Source organism: Saccopteryx leptura, chromosome 2 (assembly GCF_036850995.1).
Source record: "Saccopteryx leptura isolate mSacLep1 chromosome 2, mSacLep1_pri_phased_curated, whole genome shotgun sequence".
Classification (NCBI taxonomy): Eukaryota; Metazoa; Chordata; class Mammalia; order Chiroptera; family Emballonuridae; genus Saccopteryx; species Saccopteryx leptura.
Genome location: NC_089504.1, coordinates 151,806,486 through 151,828,811, shown reverse-complemented (window position 1 = coordinate 151,828,811; position 22,326 = coordinate 151,806,486). Strand labels below are relative to the sequence as shown.

Sequence of the window (22,326 nt, the reverse complement as noted above, 5' to 3'; positions counted from 1 at the left end):
TTCAGCTCTGTTACTTCTGTCTGTTACTTTCTGTTATTTTCTTTGTTTCTTTGTTGAAGATCTCACTGTGTTCATTCATTCTTATCCCAAGTTCAATGAGTGTCTTTATGATCATTACTTTAAAATATTTATCAGGCAAATTACTTATCTCTGTTTCATTAAGATTTTTTTTGAGGTTTTATCCTTTTCTTCCATTTGGAACATATTACCATGCTTCTTTATTTTGCATGATTCTCTGTTTCAGTGTTTGGACAAAACATCTACTTGTTGCAATCTCATGAAGAAGTTTCCTTGTGTAGTGAATGAATTTTCTTTCAACCTTGCTCTAGCTTTGGTTGTCTCTCAAAACCTCTATGATTGTATAAACAGCCTAGTTTATTCTAGATAGATCCCAGTGGTTGAGGGTGTCAGTATTCCAAAGGAAGGTACCTAGTAGGACCACAATTGTAAGACCTGTTGGCCTCCAGACCAGACTGTCTGGAGGTGTTCCCTGGGTGACAGTTGCAAAAATCAGGGCAGTACCAAAAAGCTGTAGTGAGCTATGGGAGAGCAGAAATGGCACCCACCACCCTGTGTTCTCTGAGAGCATATCCATAGCCCTTAAATGTATGGCAAACCTGAAGTCTGCACCACAGGCTGAAGCTCCAGGACAGATAGACTAGAGGTGGGTTTCAGTTTGCTCTCTGTGTAGTGGGGAGGTGGGGAGATGTTAGCCTGCCAAGAACTCTTTCTGATTATTACAGTTCTATGGACCCATAAACACAAGACCCCAGCCACCAGAGCCAGGCAATCAAGGAGCGTTCCCTTTGTTGAGCCTTCCCCTACACAGCTGGCAGGCACACCTGGGCACCAGAGCTGAGCTTTCTGTCAACGTGGCTAACACCATTCACTCTGCTCTGGTGATGCCCTGGGACACTGCCCCACCCAAATTGCAGGCTGGTGCAAACCTCTTCCAGCAGCTTTTCTATGCCTGCCCTGTCTCAGCTCACACTTCAGACTTTCCTAAAAATCTCTCAAAGGTTCACAAACCCCAGACAAGCAGCGTCTGGCCTCAGCATGCCCAGTACATCTTAAGTAGCCCCAAGCCCAGCAGTAGAAGCACTAGCCTTAGTTCACAGCGTAGCCTCTCCCAGGTACCTCCAAGCCCAGCACAGGTAGCAACCTCCTACAGACCACTTTGTAGCTCCTACCAGATGCCCCTGGTGGGCACAGGCAGCAGCTTCCCTTGGTTTGCACCAGATCCGCTCCCAAGAGGCCCCAGAACCAGTTGGTGGCTGGCTTCAGAATACACCAGAATACCACCTAATGAGCTCCACAAACAACACATCCAAAGGTTGGACTCAGCAGGCACCAGAGACCCACTAAAGAGAATCCCACTTCATGGTGTTGGTCCCTGCACCATGTCTACTGTAGTTATGCCCATTCCTTAGGCTAACACCCAGTCTGCTTAAGGGGAAATCTCCCCCAGCAATGTGGCAACAGCAATCAAGGCTCAATTATAACAGGAGGACATGTACAACCCATACCAGGGATACTCCTAGAGTACCCAGCTCAGGTAGCTAGGGAGACTGCACTACTGGGCCCCATAGGAACCAGAAGATGTGGAAAAGAGCCATATATTAATTTTAGAAATTAAGAATAGTAAATTTGAAAAAAAATGCAGTGAATGGGCACTATGTAATAAAGCTGGCCTCGACTCATGACGAGTTAAATATGTGGGTCCCCTTTCCCCCTTTCCTCCTCCTTCCCCTCCCCTTCCCCTCTCCTTTCCCCTCTCATTTCCAGGGTAATCACAGCCTCAGCTTTCACATTCTTCATTTCTCACATGGGGAGGGCAGGGCCCAGAGAGGTTGGGAACCACAAAAGACCTGCTTCTTTCCAGTGGTCTGCAAACTGCGGCTGGTGAGCCACATGCCGCTCTTTGACCCTTTGAGTGTGGCTCTATTCAGAAAATACCGGTCCTGGCCAGTTGGCTCAGTGGTAGAGCGTTGGCCTGGCGTGCAGGAGCCCTGGGTTCGATTCCTGGCCAGGGCACGCAGGAGAAGTGCCCATCTGCTTCTCCACCCCTCCCCCTCTCCTTCCTCTCTGTCTCTCTCTTCCCCTCCCGCAGCCAAGGCTCTATTGGAGCAAAGTTTGCCCAGGCGCTGAGGATGGCTCTGATTGTGGCAGAGCGACGCCCCAGATGGGCAGAGCATCGCCCCCTGGTGGGCATGCTGGGTGGATCCTGGTCGGGCGCATGCGGGAGTCTGTCTGACTACCTCCCCGTTTCCAACCTCAGAAAAATACAAAAAAAAAAGAAAAAGAAAATACCACGTGCTGGCGGGCAGGTGCAGGTACACAGGAGCATCGGTCAGGTGACTGGGAGAGGCACCGCTGGATAAACAGCGCGGGGGAGGCACGAGTTGAGTAACCATGTGGCTCCAGAGCTGTAGTTTGCTGACCACTGCAGGGAAAGAAGCAGAAGGTCTTTTGTGGTTCCCAACCTCTCTGGGCCTTGTTTTTCGCATCTGAAAAATGAAGACTGTGAAGCTGAGGCTGTGATTGCCTTGGAGAGGAGAGGGGAAAGGGGAGGGGAAAGGGAGGGGGAAGGGAGAGGGGAAGGGGAGGGGACAGTGTTGTGAAGTACCTCATTTCAGTGGGTTTACATAGAGACACCAAGTCCAAAAATGAATTTTGAAGAGTTTTATTGATTAAGCTGGCGGCATACACAGGGGATTCTTCAGACTCAAGTCATGCAGCCCCCCCCCCCCAAATGCAGTGAATGGATTTAAAAGAAGACTTAGCACACCTAAAAACAATTAACGAACCGTTGTAGAAAGACTGGGGGAGATACCGAGAATCAAGCATTGAGAATCAAAAGAATGGGAAATACAAAAAGAATGTAAAGGATTGGGGAAGAAATGATGAATTTTATGAAATGTTCTCTAAATCTACTGGTAAACTCATAACTTTTTTATTAATGTGGTGAATTACATTTCATCTTGTTATTTAAGTATAATATAGTGTTATCTTGATGTAGGAAGGTTACCCACCCAGTAAGAGACATGAACAGGGGTTCCGTGGAGCTGGTGGTGTTTTTATTTCTTGCCTTTTGTGATAGTGATTTGTTTTGTTGTCAATTATACACAGTGGTGGGGTTCAAATAATTTAACCGGTTCTCTTCCCTTAATGACTGTTTTAAGTATAAAAAAATGATATACTGAAAGGTAATTTATTATTTCATGCATTTAATACTTAAGAATAAAAGAAGTACATAAAACAATTATAAGAAAGAGTTTTAAAATATTAATAAAAGAATATTAAGTAATTAATACCTGACAAAATACAATAAAACTGTCAGAGATATTTCCAATGACAGCTTGTCACCCCCTGGTGGTTTGGCACTTTTCTCTTTACATTATGTGTTTGTTTACTGAAGGAAATTAAAATGTAGTATTTCATCAAAGGTATAACTAGTCTTATAAAATGAATAAGTAAATATTACAAGCATAGTTCCATCAATTTTTTTTCACCTGTGGATGAAATGAACATCACTACGGGTGCTTAGAATACGCTGTTGCACAGATGAATGTTAAAGAAGAGTAAGGAATGTCAATTTGTGATTTTCATATTGGGCGGCTGCCCAGCCACCCACGTTAGAGAGAACCCAGCACTGAAGAGTCCTCCCGATCCTATCCTTTTTTCTTTTTTTTTTTTTCTTTCTTTATTTTTCTGAAGCTGGAAACGGGGAGAGACAGTCAGACAGACTCCCGCATGCGCCCGACCGGGATCCACCTGGCATGCCCACCAGGGGGCGACGCTCTGCCCACCAGGGGGCGATGCTCTGCCCCTCTGGGGCGTCGCTCTGTTGCGACCAGAGCCACTCCAGCACCTGGGGCAGAGGCCAAGGAGCCATCCCCAGCGCCCGGGCCATCTTTGCTCCAATGGAGCCTTGGCTGCGGGAGGGGAAGAGAGAGACAGAGAGGAAGGAAGGGGGGGTGGAGAAGCAAATGGGCGCTTCTCCTATGTGCCCTGGCCGGGAATCGAACCCGGGTCCCCTGCACACCAGGCCGACGCTCTATCGCTGAGCCAACCGGCCAGGGCCTATCCTTTTTTCTTAATAAGTCTGTTTTCTTAATTCCGCACCATTCTCACTCAAAACCCAGAATTAGGAGCCGCGCTGGTCCGCGGCAGTGTGCAGTGGAGGACATGACCCTGTCCTGTGCCACGTGCGAGCGGAGGAAGGCAGAGAACAAGCCAGGAGTCCCCAGTTCTTCCGCACACTGTGAGGCCATCTTCATCACCAAGCTCTCGGCTACCTGGGTTCAGCTGGGGAGGGGCAGCACTGCCTGAGGCGCTGCCCAACAGCACGCCTGGATGGAAAGAGATGTCCTGCTAACCTCCAACCTGGAAAAAAAATCCTTCTCATGTGGGACAGACCCCATTCCTGAAGCTGTCTGTTTTTTCCAGTGACGTGGCTGGTGATTTTACTGCTGCCTCAGGACTCCCCAGGGCGGCAGGGCTGTCATTTAGAAGATATATGTCCATGTCTGTGTCTGGACATGGACATATGATCTAGCAGCCCTCACTAGACCGCACCCAGGAACTTAGACAACAGCTCCCTGATAGAGGCTGGCTGTCCTCTCCTTGCAGAACGGTGGCCACAAAAACATGCTGCTCAATCCAGAGGTCTGATTAGCTGCAGGTTGACTAACCGAGAGGCTGGTCCCACCACAGAGAGTTATGCCTTCGAAATTAACCAAAGTTGAATGCAATAATTCAGCCACCACATGGTGAGCCAACTCTAAGCCTCCTTACCAGCCTTGTGTCATAGTTGAATGCTGTCTGCAAGGAATATTCCTATTTAAAAACAGGTGCTCAAGCAAAATGGACATTGGCTTTACCGTGTCCATTCAGCCCCCTGACCTCATTCATTCACCTTGAACTTGGGACACTGACTTTGAGAAAGTGTCAATGAAACACAACCTCTCCCAGTAGGGGAATCATCTAGAAGGAATCTTTCCTTCTTCAGGTACCTTCTCCCTCTAAGTGTGCCCTGACACAATTGCCATCAGGTGAGCTGCCCTTCCCTGACAGAGAGAAACCCGTATACACAACTGGTAGGAAGTCCTACCTCTAAGGGTTAATTAAGGTTGGCTTTCTCAGGCCCCACGAACAGCTGTGCATCCCACTGGAGAGCTTAAGGAGCACCTACAAAGTAACCTGCCAGTTGCTGTGAGAGGTGGGGAAAGGAAGGGAAGGGAGTGCAATGGTTAAACCACCGGGACCCTCCCCCTTAGAGCCCAATGACTGGGTTGAATCCTGACTCTAACATTTCTCAGCAGTGTGACTTTGCATAAGCTATTTGACCACATGTTAAAGTAAGGATAATGACAGTACCTGCCTTATAAAGTTGTGGGTTTAAACAAGTTACCATATTTCCCCATGTATAAGATGCTCCCATGTATAAGACGCACCTTAATTTTGAGACCCTAAATTTGAAAAAAGACAAGCCCAGAAAAGTGGGAAATGCAAGTTTAAAAATATGAAACGAGTGCAAAAACAAGCACAAAAAAGTGGGAAATGCAAGTAAAAAAAGAACCTACAACCACTGTATAAGACACACCCAGTTTTCAGACTCCAAATTTTTCAAAACAATGTGCGTCTTATACATGGGGGATACGGTAATTCATGTCAAAGGCTCAGAACCATGTCTGGCCCACAGTAAATGCCACTATTTCTATAAGTGTGGTGAGGCTATTCGTGGAACCCTAAAGCACCAGACATGCACATGGGTCATCTGGATTTTGTTAAAATGCATATTTTGGTTTATCTCTCTGGGGTGGGGCCTGAGTTCTGCATTTCTGACCAGGCCCCAGGTGATGCCCAAGCTGCCGTTCTACTGAGCACACTGGGAAGCAAGGCCCCCAAGTCACGCTGGGAGGCCACGATCTCGTCTGGCCTGACTGAGGTCTGAGGCGCTCTCAATTAAGCAGTTACTGGATTTTCACTGGAGTGGGTGATCTCTGTCACATCACTCGTGTCAGGTAATTTTTACAATTGGCAAAGCCTGTGACGCCAAGGTTGGATGTAGAAAATGCCACACTGTAACTGGTATAGGGTTTTACAAAGTCATACACCAAAATTTTTAATTTTTCTCTTAAACACATGATCACTGCAGAGGGCAAGACAGGGACATACGCCCAGACTGTGCCCCTGGGGAGCAGACGTGACATATGCTAGTGCCTCTCCTCCCAGTTACAGTATAAGCCATCCAACAATTATGGAGGGGACTCAGAACTGCGACCCACTGCTGTGATGTTATAGGTAGGAGTGGCTCACATCAATTGACCCTCTCGACACAGTGGGTCAGTATCATTACCATTCTTACCAAGCTGGCATTACTTGTCTTAACATTGCCCCGCTCAGAAGTCTCTTCTGTAGAATCTGCACATAGGAGGTACTCAAATTCATTTGAAGAAAGAATAAAAGCATATTACAAATATCAGGATAGTAGAAACACATGGAAGGGGTGCAGTCCGTGGAGAGAACTATCTTGAGGGGAGCAATGATAATGCAGCCCAAGGTGACCTCCAGGGAAGGGTCTCAGTACATAAAACCCCAACTTCACCTTCCGCCCTCTCGCTGAGCTCCTGATCTGCTCCCCATTGAAGTCAGAGAGCAAGGCAGCCTGTGGATGCAGTCCATATGGTCAGCGCCCCTGGCCGGAGAGCAGAGTGGAGACAAGGGAAGAGGGGATGCAGTAGGGCAGATGGAACAATGCAGGGCAGTCAGGCAATGAGCACTGAGTAACTAGCAAAGTGCCATGGCCGCCTATGTGCCACCATCACCATCCCACTAAACCAGAAGGAATTGCCTGATCTGTAGGGCTTCTGCGCTTCATGAGCAGGAAGTCCCCTACTTGGAAGGGTGGTCAGATAAATGTCTTCTGACTCGAACTCCCTAGCCAACGCCATCCGGGTCCTCATCCTCCAAAGTCATACCTCACTGGAATCTACAGATGAATTCTCTTATCAGCATGTGTGGTGGTGACTGCCACCACCACCACCACCACCATCATCATCATCGTCATCATCATCACCATCATCAGGTTGTGACTATTGACTTATGCCTACTTCTGATCTACACGAACCAGTTTGGATTGGCTAGAAATTGGAGGTAAAAAGAACCTCACAGATCATGTTTTGCACCTTCATTTGGCTAATGAAGCAACTGACACTTTTAATAATTGCATAGGCTTAATGACTTTCAAAAGAAAATAGATTTAGAACTAGAAAGCAGGTAGTTCTCTCCTGGGTTAAAGAGTCAAGTTTGTCACATTGAGGGTCAAGGGTGTGCAAAACATTTTCTTACTGGAAGAGAGTCTTCCTATTAAGCGGAGAAGAGCTTTTGCTTGTACTGCTTTCTTAATAGTCTCAAGGGTTTTTTTTTTAAATGTTTCTATTAAAATGTCCTTATTCATTAGAGGTTGTCATTTATTTTTAATAGAACCTTTTTATGTAAATAAATTTCTGCATCTCACAAGTGGTTTGATAAACATTAAAAGAGGTGGTTGTCCTAGGAAAGAAATGGTGGATACTCAGTTGCCTAATTAAAAACTATGAGAGTAATTAAAACATCAATCTTCATATTGAATTAATTTGGGGGGGTATTATATATAGGGGTAGGGATGAAACAAATGAAGTCTTGATACTAAAAAAATTAAATATGGCACAATGGAGGCGAGACGATTCAAAACAAACAACAGTAATGATAACATCAGCTCCTTTCTTGAGGACTCAGTATGTACTCCATATATATAATTTCATTGAATTTTCCCACTATTCTGATAAAGACAAATGAACTGAGACTTAGGTAAGACAGATAACTTGTCCAAGATCACACACCTTATAAATGCTGGAGCTGGAGTTAAAAGTCAAGCCAACCTTACTGTAAACCAGGGGTCCCCAAACTACGGCCCGCAGGCCGCATGCGGCCACCTGAGGCCATTTATCCGGCCCCCGCCGCACTTCTGGAAGAAGCACTTCTTTCATTGGTGGTTATTGAGAGGAGCACATTGACCATCTCATTAGCCAAAAGCAAACCCATAGTTCCCATTGAAATACTGGTCAGTTTGTTGATTTAAATTTACTTGTTCTTTATTTTAAATATTGTATTTGTTCCCGTTTTGTTTTTACTTTAAAATAAGATATGTGCAGTGTGCATAGGGATTTGTTCATAGTTTTTTTAATAGTCCGGCCCTCCAATGGTCTGAGGGACAGTGAACTGGCCCCCTGTGTAAAAAGTTTGGGGACCCCTGCTGTAAACCCTCTGCTCTTTGCCACTACCCAGGCAGAAGTGGCAAATACACTACACTACTTGCAAAGCCTGTACCATGCCAGATATTGTTATTAATCGTGGCCTCTCTCCCTCTGGGCCAGACAGGGCTTTCCAATTCTCAACAGTCTATCTCCCATGATAGCCCAAATTCACTGGAAGTGACTGGATCCTGATGTTTTGGTGTATAATCAGTGGTGGGATTTGGCCAGTTTGTACTGGTTCAGCAGAACTGGTACCTTTTTGTTGAGTTCAGCGAACCAGTTGTTAAAATGGCACTGGTAATCAGGCAATATCCAAGTGCCCCATCCGCCCAGTTTGCTTTATTATAGAGCCATATGCAAATCAAAGAAATCCTTGATACAAAGTTACTCATCCGAGGCTAAAACAGGAACTCTCCCAAGGCTTAAACAGGAATCCCCCTACCATGCATCTGAACAAACAGAGTAAGAGGAAGGGCATGTAAATTGCTTCCAGCAACTTAAACAAGCAAGTGAAGTGGGTGCAAATACTTAGCATCATAGCCAATATGGAGGTGGAGGGGTGAGAACTTAGCCTTTTGCTAAGCCTGGAATCTACAATGGCTTTTTGCCATTCATGGTCCACACAGCACACGTGAGGAAGTTGTTAGGAGCATCCATCTCATGTGCTTCCTGAATTGTTTCCTCTGAAAGGGAAAGTGATTTCTGCTTCCCCAGACTTCATACAGAAGCTGGAAACTGGTTTCCCAAATCCCTTTTTAGTCGTTTTTTAAGAAGTAGAACAGAGGCCAGGGTTAAGCATGAGGCTGACAGATGGGAGCCGTGGGTCTCCCGTGAGTCTCCAGAATCATCCAGGCAACCGTCTCACCTGGAACTTTCAGAGGCATCTGTCTGGACCCGTCCTGCTGCCCATTCACATGGCCAGCTCCTCTGCACCTTCACTGCCCAGCCTTCATCAAGTGCCCCTTCCTGAGGAAGCCTTCCTCTGCTCTCTATGCTAATGGAAGAGGATTGTAATACCCTCTGTTCTGGTAAAGATCTTAGCAGAGTTTGTAATCATATATCAATTGGGTGATTATTTGATTAATGCTTGGCTTCCATTACAAGCTCTGTGAGGACAAAGCGTGAGGGTTCTTTATTCACCATTGAATCCCCTATCCGTATCACAGCTGGTGGCCCGCCCATAGGATATAGCTCAATATCCTTAGAAGGAGTGAAAATTAAGGCAGAGAGTTAGATGATCCCAAAGTCCTCTTCCTGTGTGACAAATTTTGGGGCAATATATGAGAGGCTTATAACTAACCCCAAACTTTTCTTCTTCCAGTTCAGTGACTTTCAGCATTGTTTCCTTATGGATTCTGCAGTCAGACCTCCTGATCATTTTTATTGCTTTCCTAAGGCTTGTCTGGAACCATGGAGTCTGACGGGTTTGGACCATGAAATGTAGATTCCTAGCTACCAACAAAAAAGCTGTCAGTCAATGTAGAATCTGAACAATGAAAATCAAACTACCATTAGCAAAGATCTCCAATTTGGGGTGTCTTCAGTTACTTCTCCCTTTCCCCCTCCCATTTTATACCAAATGACTTAAAATTTGAAATCAAAAGAGGGGAGTATGGGAGTAGAGTTTGCATGAAAAGAACAGAGTTCTCAGTCAGACAATACTCCTGCCCACGACCTTTCGGCTGTGGTAAGTTTTCCTTCTCCTCTTTTCTCAGGCTCATAATGTCATTTTCAAACTCCTTCCTGAGATTATCCCTGAGGCCCAGAGCAGAATAATTCATCACCCAAAGCAAGGCGGATGTTCTCAAATAAAACAAAAGAATGTAATACGTCCTCTGCCGTTGTGGTGGACTGTTTGTAACATGTGGAAGCACCAACTTTAGCCAAGCTGGGCATTTTCAGGTTAATCTCAACACTATTTTAAAGGGAGAGGCCAGGTTTTTGATGTTCATAACTGGTCGTTTCCCTTGATATTTTAAGGAAAAACAAAATGATTTCTATATGCAGATCCTTGAAGTCTTTCCTAACCTGGCATTTTTAAGTTGGACCCCTAATACGAATGCGTTTGTCTGGAGGGCCCTGCAGCAGTGTAAGAGGGAGAAGAGGAAAAGTCACATACTTTAGCTAAGCTCCACGCCTGTCCTTCTCCTAATTTCAGCATTTCACGATGCTACTTCCTGAAGCCCCATCTCCTTGGGAGGTCTGGCAGCCAGGCCTCTAGGTGGCTTCTTCACCCACCTGACGTGAGCTGCAGAGTAGCAGAGACCGGATTTCTAGATTGTATGTTCATCTCTGTGGAACTGTATGTCCCAGATTTTTCCAGTATAGCTTTCACATCAAATACCTATCCATAAGGATGCATATTTGTGTCATATCTTGCATCCTGCTTTCTGGTGAGGGATATAAAAATCATCGAATATGTAGGCCTTATGATCTCATGTTCACAGGGCATTTTATAGCAGCTGCTTCACCTGACTTATCAAGGGCTCACTTACCTCCACCAGTGTGATCAGCCAGCCCTGAAGAAGGGCTTGGCCATTGATTCTCCGCTGTAGCATGATCTATCGAAGGAGAACACTTGGGTGGAGAAATGTCACTATGTTTTCCAGATTCGAACTTGAGCCAGAGTAGCTTTTTGTGGTAAGCCTGTGAGCTGGTTCCAAAAGAAGCTTCTAAGCATCCAGAACTTCAGAGCCAAATTCCGATGATGGTCTGGAGAGAAGGGATGCTGGCTCCATACCTTCCTTCACACACCAGCCTGGCTCCTGCTGCCCCAGGCTAACTGTGAGGAGAGCAGGCAGAAGCTGGCAGCCTTGGAAACATTCCAGCTCTCCTGGAAGCAGGGATTAGGCTCCTACACCTTCCTGGAAGATGTTGTAAGCATGTGTCACTGCTTTATAGACATAGGTTATGGGGCTGAGAACCATCGCCGACAGGGCACGGGGAGGCATTTAGCAGTGGTAAAGCCCACAGGCTCTGGAGCCAGGCCACCTGGCACTAAACTTTATGCCACCAGTCACCAGCTGTGTCACTATGGACAGGCCCTTGAAAAATATGACCAATGATAGTACGTACTTACTTCATAGGGTTGTTGCCAGGAGGAAATGGGATAATTCGAGTAATGTTGAGGAAACTACACGTGACCCATTGTAAGCCTTCAGTGAAGGTGCAGAGGACTTTGCTGTGCCAGGGAAGTCCTTTACCTGGTGGCTGAATCCCTGCCAGTGCATCTCCTTCAAGAACTTGTTTAGTCAATACTTGAATATCTCTGAGGATGGGGAGCCTACCACCTCTTAAGGCAAGGGTAATCAACCTTTTTATACCTACCGCCCACTTTTGTATTTCTGTTAGTAGTAAAATTTTCTAACCGCCCACTGGTTCCACAATAATGGTGACTTATAAAGTAGGGAAGTAACTTTACTTTATAAAATTTATAAAGCAGAGTTACAGCAAGTTAAAGCATATAATAATAATTACTTACCAAGTACTTTATGGCGGATTTTTGCCAAGTTTGGCAGAATAAATCTTTATAAAACAACTTACTTTAGTTAAACCTATCTTTTTATTTATACTTTGGTTGCTCTGCTACCTCCCACCATGAAAGCTGGAATGCCCACTAGTGGGCGGTAGGGGGCCAGGTTGACTACCACTGTCTTAAAGCATCCCATACTACCTTCACATAGGTTTGCTTTGGGGGCATATTTTATTTGTGTTGAACCTAAATCCATTCTGAATACTTCCTGGTTTCATCCCTATGGTCATACAAAATTCATCTGACTCCTCTTCCTCAAAACCTCAGTTTAAATCACGTGAAAATCATTGATACCACTCTCCCTGCTTATGTTTGTTTGTTTGTTTTTCTGTGTCCCCTCCCCCCTTCCACAAGTCTTGTCTCTTCCTGACAATATACCTTTGGTTCTTTCTAAAGATCATTGAATGACATGCTTTCAATTCCCTTGGTCATTGAGGTTTCTGTCATCTGAAAGTAGCCTGTGCTTACAAATGTGATTTAATTCTGTGTGCATTGCGTCACTACTGTGCATTGATACCAAGAGGAGATGAGGCCCCAGGGGCTCAAGGTTAGGCAGGAGGTGGCCTCCTAGGCAGGGGGAGCAGCATACCTGTGCTGAATGGAAGAGGGAGGCGTGAAGCCACAGAAGTTCATTCAGACAGTTTGGTATGTTACTAGAATTACAGTCTAAACTAAAATCATATGTGGTCAAACTGTGTCGGGGCAGATGAATTTTACCTGTAGGTGATGGAAATCAGCAGAAGACTTCAGCAGGGGAGTGACTTGATCCAGTTTGTACTGTAGGAGAGCGTTCTCACTGCAGTATGAAGATTGGGCAAAACTGACAGTAGGGAGACCAGTTAACCAAATGATGAACACCAGAGGGGTGGAGAGAAGGAAAATAAGTCATGGGCCAAAATGTTCAAACAATATATCAAAAGGCGAACTGTGCTTGTGTCTGGGTGGCAGGATGAGTTATTTCTTTCTCCCTGTGTTTTCCAATTTCTCTATATTAATTTCCATTTTCTCTATATTTAGCATGTATTATTTATGTCATGAAAATAATTTAACTTGTCTAAAATACTTCAGCATAAAACTGGCAGGACGTGGTCACTGGTTGGAGGGAGGAGTGTGAGGGACCAGCCTCCTGGGCTGGGTGCTCAGGACTTGGTCACTGGTTGGGGGGAGGAGTCTGGGGGTCAGCCTCCTGGGCTGGGTGCTCAGGACTTGGTCACTGGTTGGGGGGAGGAGTGTGGGGAACCAGCCTCCTGGGCTGAGTGCTCAGGACGTGGTCACTGGTTGGGGGGAGGAGTGTGGGGGGTCAGCCTCCTGGGCTGGGTGCTCAGGACGTGGTCACTGGTTGGGGGGAGGAGTGTGGGGGACCAGCCTCCTGGGCTGGGTGCTCAGGACGTGGTCACTGGTTGGGGGGAGGAGTGTGGGGGGTCAGCCTCCTGGGCTGGGTGCTCAGGACTTGGTCACTGGTTGGGGGGAGGAGTCTGGGGGTCAGCCTCCTGGGCTGGGTGCTCAGGACTTGGTCACTGGTTGGGGGGAGGAGGGTGGGGGGTCAGCCTCCTGGGCTGGGTGCTCAGGACTTGGTCACTGGTTGGGGGGAGGAGTGTGGGGGGTCAGCTCCTGTCACTGGTTGGGGGGAGGAGTGTGGGGGACCAGCTTCCTGGGCTGGGTGCTCAGGACTTGGTCACTGGTTGGGGGGAGGAGTGTGGGAGACCAGCCTCCTGGGCTGGGTGCTCAGGACGTGGTCACTGGTTGGGGGGAGGAGTGTGGGGGACCAGCCTCCTGGGCTGGGTGCTCAGGACTTGGTCACTGGTTGGGGGGAGGAGTGTGGGGGACCAGCCTCCTGGGCTGGGTGCTCAGGACTTGGTCACTGGTTGGGGGGAGGAGTGTGGGAGACCAGCCTCCTGGGCTGGGTGCTCAGGACGTGGTCACTGGTTGGGGGGAGGAGTGTGGGGGACCAGCCTCCTGGGCTGGGTGCTCAGGACTTGGTCACTGGTTGGGGGGAGGAGTGTGGGGACCAGCCTCCTGGGCTGGGTGCTCAGGTGGGCAGCATGGTCTCCTGCTGAGGCCAGACGGGGGCGGCATTCCTCAGGAGTTCTGTGGCATCCCTGTGGCTGAAAAGAAGCCCCCAGGCTGTTATGACTTCCTTTTGGCCTCTCTGTATCCTACTCAGTAGTCCTTGCCTGGGTCTGCGGGCCCCTGAAACTCCCTGCCATTCATATTTGCCTGCCCAGCAGACTCCTTGCAGGACGGCCCCCGGACCTCTACAGCAGCAGTGGCGTTTCCTTAGCAAACACTGAGTGCCCCCCCATGTGCTCGGCGCCAGCTAGGCCTTAGCCGTCAAGGGATGCAAAGGACAGACAGTACCTGTTCTCACAAAACAGCCCAACATGAGAGAGAGAGGAAAATGTTAACAAAACAAAACAATCAACATATAAGTACAAACGGAGTCTAATGCTCCAAAGGAAAGGACATGGTTCCAAGAGGAACAAGGGAGAGAGGAAACTTCTCAGGTCTGGGAGTTTGGGGAAGGGTCCCTGGGAAGAGAGGTGCTTGGGCTGAGAACAAAGCATAAGTAGGAGGGAGTTGTGGAAAAGCACTCTGGTTGAGGGAACAGCATTTGCAACAGCCAGGCAGTGGAGGGAAGAATGACATATTTGAGAATGACATATACAAGAAAAGCTGTTTCACCAGCAGTGCAGAGCATGCAGGACAGAAAAGGGAAGCCGTGGAGAGGTGGGACAGCTAGCGAGCTGTACCTCCGGGGTGGTGCAGGGCACGGTGAGGACTTGGTCTTCATCCCGAGGGTAGACCCTCTGGCTGTGCCACAGAGGAGAGTTTCCGTCCTATGTCTCCCACTGTTTTCTTGCCACTAAAGCCATGGCACTGAAGCCTGATAGCAAAGGCCCCTGGGGGCCTGCGGTGGCCCATCTGGGAGATTTCCCTCCCGTGTCTGTGAGCAGAACTGAAAGCGCTCTCCTTGCCTCAGACCCCTTGGAAAATGACTTTGCGGTTTTTCAGCTTTCCTGTGGAGTGGCGTGCTTTCATCTCCAGTGTGTGTACAACTTGCTTATTAATGGGACTGTTCGGGTCTGAAAGCATCTTGTTCTATCGGGATGCTGCAAAGTACTCCTTACTGGACAGGTACGGTTATTCCAGCCTTTCTCTTCCTTTATTTATTTTTTCTCTCCCAGCTGGACTGAAAGGCTGGGGAGAATTCTAGGTAGCCTTGTGGAGACCCCTCCACAGGTCACAAAGTGCCAGTGACTGCCCTGCAGTCTGGAAAGCCCTGCCCTGGGCTTTGCTTACCCAGAGAGGAGACAGTGTGTAAACACGGAGGTGGACCTCCTGAAACATAGAGAAGGGGTGCAATGTCCATGATGGGCAGGAGAGTTGGGCAGTGGCCCTGAAAGTGCCCTCTGTGCTATGACCCCAGAGGTGGCTGTCCTATCATATGTGTGTCCAAGGTGGACCACTAGATTTTCTGCACAGCTGGCCTTGATGTAAGGAAAGAGAGCCTGCCCTTCCCTCATGTCTCTCCTGGGATATAAGACATAGTGCACTCTCTGTGGACAGAAAGCTTTCCTGGGACTAGGAATAACCTAGGGGTGACTTGTCAGTGACCGCCTCCTTGGCATTTGCAAATGAAAATTTGCAACATCTCCTTTAAATGAGGAGCATGCTTGATGTGTTATTTGTGGTTGAGCTTGTAAGTCAGGGACTCGTTCTTCCTGTAAGCCACCCGTGAAAGTCTACAGATATTTGGGGGGCACTGACGGCCCCACACGCTAACTAGAGTTTTTCATTTACTCTTTTTTTTTCTGAAGGGATCTCAGTACTTTAAAAAATAATTTTTATTGTGGTAATATATACATATCAAAGTTTACCATTTTAACTATTCCTTAAATGTTGTTTTTATTTTAATTTGTTGGGATGACATGGGTCGCCAAACCAATCATGTTTCAAGTGTATAGTTCAATATAACACCATCTAAACAACACATTTCTTACCCTCCGCCCCAAACAAAGCCTCTTTTGGTCCCCATTTCCCCCCCCTTTTGCCCTCCTCCTTCTACCTTCACCTCCTTTTTCCTCTTTTTTAACCATTTTTAAGTGTGCAGGTCAGTGGCACAGAGTCCATTCACACTGTGCAAACAGCACCACCGCTATCCGTCTCTAGAACTTTTTTCATCTTCTCAAACTGAAATTCCATACTCATTAAATGCAGACTTCCTTCAACAGGTTTTTGAATGGAAAGCTATAATGTTCTTCAGACTCAGGCCCTGAGTGAAGGTGGCCAGGTTATAAATCTCTAGGAGGAGAGATCCATCCATGTAACCCAAAGAAGGCACTTTTAGAACTCTAGGTCCTTAGACCTTTCATGGAGGTCACACCACCCAGATGTGTCCTGGGGATGTGACTCAGTTTCAGCAAAGGAAGTCCTACCCCCTTGATACTGTAGCACCAGGCTCATCCATTTTGTACCAAGTAGGTCAGCCATTGGCTCTTTTTTTTTTTTAATTAAGTGAGAGGCAGGGAGGCAGAGAGACAAACTCCCACATGCACCCCGACCAGGATACCTCCAGCAAGCCCCCCTATAGGGCAGTGCTCTACCCATCTGGGCCACTGCTTTGTTGCTCAGCAACTGAGGTATTTCAGTGCCTGAGGTGGGGCCATGGAGCCATCATCAGTGCCCAGGGCCAACTTGCTCAAACCATTCAAGCCATGGCTGCGGGGTGGGAAGAGAAAGAGAGAGAAGGGGGAGGGATGGAGAAGCAAATAGTCACTTCTCCTGTGTGCCTTGACCAGGAATTGAACCCGGGACTTCTACACACCGGGCCAGTGCTCTACCACTGAGCCCACCAGCCAGGGTGCCATAGGCTCTTGAGTGATCAGTAAGTCTTTGTATGCCATCTCTAGTCAAAGTGAACCCTCTCTGTAATGAGACACTGCTTTAGGAGAAAGAGATCCTAGGTTGTCTCTAAGGTGGGGTGTTAGAAAATTGGGTAGTTCTGGATGAAATTACATATTCTTCTTCTTGGAAATATAGCCCTGCCAGCCCTTTCATTTGGATGTGCCTCCAAGAGAGATTTGGACCCAGGCCAACCCCGATGTAGATTACTGTTCTGTCACTCAATCTCTTTGTCTGAAAATGGGGCTCATGATCCATCACCGGTACCATGACTAAGAAGATTGCACGAGGCTGTGTCCATACAGCATCCAAGACAGCATGTGGTTCTAGTCCATGGAAGCCAGTGTTCTCACTGTCATCACTGCCTGTGATTTGTCATTGTAGGTCTCCAGGTGGTTCTGAATTCCATCATCAAGGCCATGGTGCCCCTGCTGCATATCGCCCTGCTAGTGCTGTTTGTCATCATCATCTATGCTATCATTGGCCTGGAGCTTTTCATGGGGAAGATGCACAAGACCTGCTACAACCAAGAGGGCATAGCAGGTAAGGGAAAGCGCCGACCGGCCGGCTCCCAGAGCGTCCTGTGTTGTCGCTGCTTTCCGCCCAGCCGGGAAACGGCGGCCGCAGGGCCCGCAGGGCCTGGGAAGGCACCCTCTACTCCACTGCTCAGGTTTCCACACCAAGTGAGAGGCAGAGAGTGGTATTCTTTTTCTCTTGGTAACTTTTGTTTTTACTCAAATAGATCTCTATTAAGACAGCTAAATGCAAGCTTTGTCCAGCACTACCAAACACTGTCTAAATGAGCTGTGCGATTCAAGAAACCTCGCCTAGCCAACCATGAATATTTTAATTTAAGACTGAGAACTAACCAAGGGCATAGAGACCTCTGCTCCGGGAGAAGGCTTTGCTCCACCTCGTGGTTTCTCGGTCCTTTCCTTTTTGAACTCAGTTCTCCGCGTTCCTGCTTTAAATCAATATATTTAAGAAGCAACGCTGGCTCATTAAGTGCTTCCTTGAGTAGGTCTGGAGTTTCAGCTTTTTAAAATTTTATTTATTGATCTTAGAAGGAGAGGAAAGGAGAGAGGGAGAGTCAGGAACATCAGTCTGTCCCTGTATGTGCCCTGACCGGGGATCAAACCTGTAATGTCTGTGTATTGGGATGATGCTCTAACCAACCAAACTTGCTACAAACTGCTGTCTTAAGTCACTAAACTCTCTGCTTGCCCTTTAGAAAACATTTAAGTAGATATTGACAAGGCTTTTAAACAGATGTATAAAATAGTTTAACATAAAAACAAGTTGAAAAATTACCTCCTCTAGGGCATAAGTAGTGTTAAACTTCCATGATTTCTTTCTTTTCTTCCAAACAACATCCCTCACCTTAGTTTTGGCATGTTGGTGAAGAAAGGGGAGACTGTCTGAAGCATTGAAGAGTGCCTCACTTCTCTCCATCTACTGCTTCTCATTTCCATTCAGCCCAGAAATTAAGTGCAACTTAGCCCCTCTTGCTTCTGAGGGCAGAGGAGGGACATCGTCTATACAGCAAGAAGTAACGTGGAGTATTTGCTCTGTCCGGCTACTCGGTTGGTTAGAGCATTGTCTGGAAGAGCAGAGGCTACCCACTCAGTCCCCGGCCAGGGCACATTCAGGAACAGTTCAGTGTCCCTGTGTTTCTTTCTCTCTTCCCCTTCCTCTCTCTCTAAAATCAATAAAATAAACATTTTTTAAAAAGAAAGTAAAATGAAGTATTCATATTCAGAAACCAAAATGGATAACCTGATCTGGATGATCTGACTTCATTGGCTATATTGGGTATGTGCAAGGTCACTGCCTCATGGCCACCGTCCCTAACAAACAAACAGAAGACTCTAAAACTATATCACAGACTCACCCAATTATTTTTATATTTTTTGATAGAGTGTCTAATAGACTATTTTTCTTTTACTCTAGAGAGAATTTCCAAATTATGTGGGTCATAATTATATAAAATAAACTATCGTGTTAAAAAACAAAAACAAAAGCTTTCTAATATTGAAATAAACAGGTCCTGCCTTTAGCTAAAATTCTGAGGTCCAAGCCTTGCTTAAAGAAATACCAAATAATGCACTGAATAGTATTTTCCCTTTAAATTCAAATTCCTCCTTATGTTCAGAGACCTGAGACCTGAGCCCCAACCCAATAAATTTGTTAATTGTGTGGCTTTGTTTAAGATCATTCAAAGTCCTGCTTAAGAGCTGACTGTAGTATGCCTGTGCTAGCAAGCAACTCTGAACGTTGGTCGAAAGTCACTGGGCTTTGTCAAGGCCTTCAGCGGCCTCATGTGGCAAGGAAATGGTGAGCGTGGCAGACAAGGGAGATGCAGGATAGGACACTCGGCTCCATGCCACAGCTGGACCATCTGGTGAAACGGCCCTGCAGGCCTGCAAGAAGTTTTAGTGACCTCCCTGCTTTGAGAATAAAGACCAGAACTGGCCTCACCCATTGCAGTGGCCAATTTAGGACCATATTATTGTCCATCCTTGATAGTAAACAGGACCAAGGAAAGTACCCAAGACGTCTCCTACTTCCTCCCAGAAGACATGTCAGATTATTTATGTGGCAGGTTTTACCTTTGCCCTGCAAGTTTGGAAGGGAAGATGGCTCTCGTCATGGAAATGACCATTATCCCTGGGAGCCAGGTCATCAGAGGACAGATACCCAGAACATGCTCCAGAGAGGGGAGCCCCGCCAGCTCCACAGGAGGGTGAGCTCACGTTGGTGTGGAACCAGACTCCCTGCTGGGAAGAGGGAGCAAGGATACGTGGCTGCAGGAACCTTGCCTCTCAATCCTGCAGCCAGAAGCTCCCGGATCTCCTCCTTCCTGAACCCTCCGTCTGATGACAGTCCAGGGACCACTCCAGCGCTCCTGACAGAACACGACGCAGCTGTCACCAGGCCTTCCTCCTCCCACATAGTGACTAAGACTGAGCAGGAGGGAAAATTCACAGTAACCTGGACACACGTGATGCAGCCAGAGGAGAAAACCAACAACCCGCCGTCTTTGAAACCAATCCCATTTGTTTTGGAGGTTTTTATACCGCCTCTGGAACTGGTGATATTTTCAAGTTTCAGATTTTGGATAGAATTACTATATTTTCTGCGATCCCATGAAAGTGCTTGTGAGCCCTCATTAGACTTTTTAATGGAGTTTACGTCAAATTCTTCTTTTTAGACTTTGAGATTATTTCTCAGACTGAACTTTACGTGCTTGTAAATTTTAGAACCCATTGGATTCTGAGCAATGTTTCCTATAGAATCTATAAAGAAAGATCTGGAGCTGGCCGGGGGAGCTATAGTCGCCTCGAGAGGCAGTTCCCTGGAGAGGTGGCCTCGCAGGGCCACCTGAGGCACCTGGAAGGTGCCTTCCTCATTCCTCCACAAATACAGCACCATATGCTGGTACCTTTTGTTTCTGGTTGTGCCATCTGTTTGATGGTACTCCGAGCCAGGTCACTCTGAATGGCTCTCCAAAGCATAATAATTACTCCTGAGACTGATAAAGAATGAGCTGGCCGAAACCAAGAAAGCAAAACACTTTCCTTCTATTCACTCCTTAAAATTAGTCCTAAAACAGTAATTGATTTTGTCGTTGGTATTTCTCCTTGGAACCCCTACCTGGCACTCTCCCAGGATTCTCATGTTCTTGCTGGTATTATTGATTGCATTTCTAAAAATCTCCCCTAATCTGGCCCTCGTTATTTTACTGGAAACTTATTTTGGACTTTCCAGAATGTCTCTACCTCTCTTTACCCACATGGCTTTGTGCCTTCTTGCCCATCCTGTTCCCTCAGTCCCCGCTGGATCTTCGTGACTCTGCAGAGGAAAAGCGGCACACTCTTCCATTGGAGCTGATTTCCCCTCACCCTGCCCCCACCCCCGGTACATGTCACAGAACCTGCTGGTTTTGTGTTCACATTTTTAAGTGTTCCTGTTAGTGCTTTTTATAGAAACTTATTTTTACCAGATCATCACTGCTCCTTAATTGTTCCCAAATCATTTTTTTTTATTGCTATTCAAGACATTAAAATAGCAGAGTGGCCCTTGAGCCTTTAGATAATCTTTCTAAATCTCCTTTATTAATGAGATTATTTCCCCTTCATGCTATTTTCTTTCCAACATATATTTGCAAAGCTGCCAAAATGTGCTTTTCTTCTTTGAGGATATACTCAGAACTCACGTTGCCATCCTTCGTGGTTTTCTTATTTCTGCTCATTTCAGGAACTGAAAATACAGGGGAAGCTGTCAGGTTAGCAGTCTCCATGCAAAGGTTAATAGCATCCTTATTGTACTAGAAAGCAAAACAGGGAGAAGAGAGATGCAAATTTTCCCTCTATTTTTTTTTTCTCCTTTGCATTTCATCTTTCATGTTATTCTAGCACTTCATAACAGTGACTGAACATGCCGTTCTAGAAAGCCATCAGTAGAATGAGCAAGACTACAACAGAGTTTATCGTCCATTTTATTCTTGGTTTTCCAGTCTCTCAACTCTCAATTTTTTAGGTATTTATTGTTTTCTTTAAATTCTTTAGGTTTGGTTTTCACTTATTAGTTTCCCTTCTTTTATAGCCTCCCCCTTGTTTAAGTTCATATCCACACCTCCAACAATTTTAAATTTTCAAGTCACAAAAAAATTGACTCAAGTTCAGCTCCATGAAAGGAGCCATCCTGGGAGCCAGCCTCTGGGGTTAGGAAGTGGTGCAGATGCCATGTTCTCGGGCAGCTCAGGAACCAGCGGTGCAGACGTTTACACCTTGGTCATTGCATGAAGGTCCACATACAGGAAGCACCAGGCCGAGCATAGTCTAGGAAGCGTCACTATCACAGTAGCCCAAACCTGGGAACAATCCAAATGTCCATTAGCTGGTGAATGGATAAACAGACAACAAAATGTACATGTAGTTATGAAGTTTCTAGAAAGGCAAAGTGATACAAGATGGAGTGCAAGTCAGGGTGACAGGACAGGAGCAGGGACTGACTGCCAACAGTCAGCCAGGAATTCTGGGGGAGGATGGCTGTACAACTTATATATATTTACTAAAAATAATTGAGTTGTACATTTATACTCACGGATTGTAAGAAATGTAAATTATATTTCAATAAAGCTGTTAAGAGAGAGAGAGGAGAAGAAAGCCAAGAAGACATCATTGAGCATATTTTTCCAGTCATACTGCTCAACTACATTCTCTCAAGAATTCGCTCCTAGTTGCAGATTAGTATTTCTCTCCCTGTCTTCCTTTGGGGAGTGAAGTTTCAAAGTGGAAGCCACAAAGTAAGAAGCAGCCAGCCAACCATCTCCAACATGGACATGCTCAACCCTGTGATGGCTTCGATCCACATGAAACGAGAAAAGATTCTGGGTGACCTGTTATCTTTCAAGGAAGGGCTATGAGTCAGTTCTCTCTCTGGGGCCATGTGTTTCCTGTTGTTAGTGGACAGTTGTGTTTGTCAAAACAGAGATCGATCCTGTTTATGACTGTGACTTTCTACCAGCATGAGACAAGGCCCTTAAGTTCATGAGTTTCTGTGAACTCCAGCTGAGGGGGGAGGGGACAA

At 46.5% G+C, this 22,326-nt stretch overlaps 1 protein-coding gene across 14 annotated transcripts in view; it reads left to right on the top strand.

Moving 5' to 3' along the window:
- CACNA1C (calcium voltage-gated channel subunit alpha1 C) overlaps positions 1–22,326 on the top strand; it is a 777,231-nt gene that overhangs the window by 530,305 nt on the left and 224,600 nt on the right. For all 14 annotated transcript variants that reach the window (XM_066369078.1, XM_066369080.1, XM_066369079.1 and 11 more), the window contains one exon: positions 17,119–17,277. In XM_066369078.1, the coding sequence (XP_066225175.1) occupies positions 17,119–17,277 (159 nt within the window). The remainder of the gene's footprint in view (positions 1–17,118; positions 17,278–22,326) is intronic.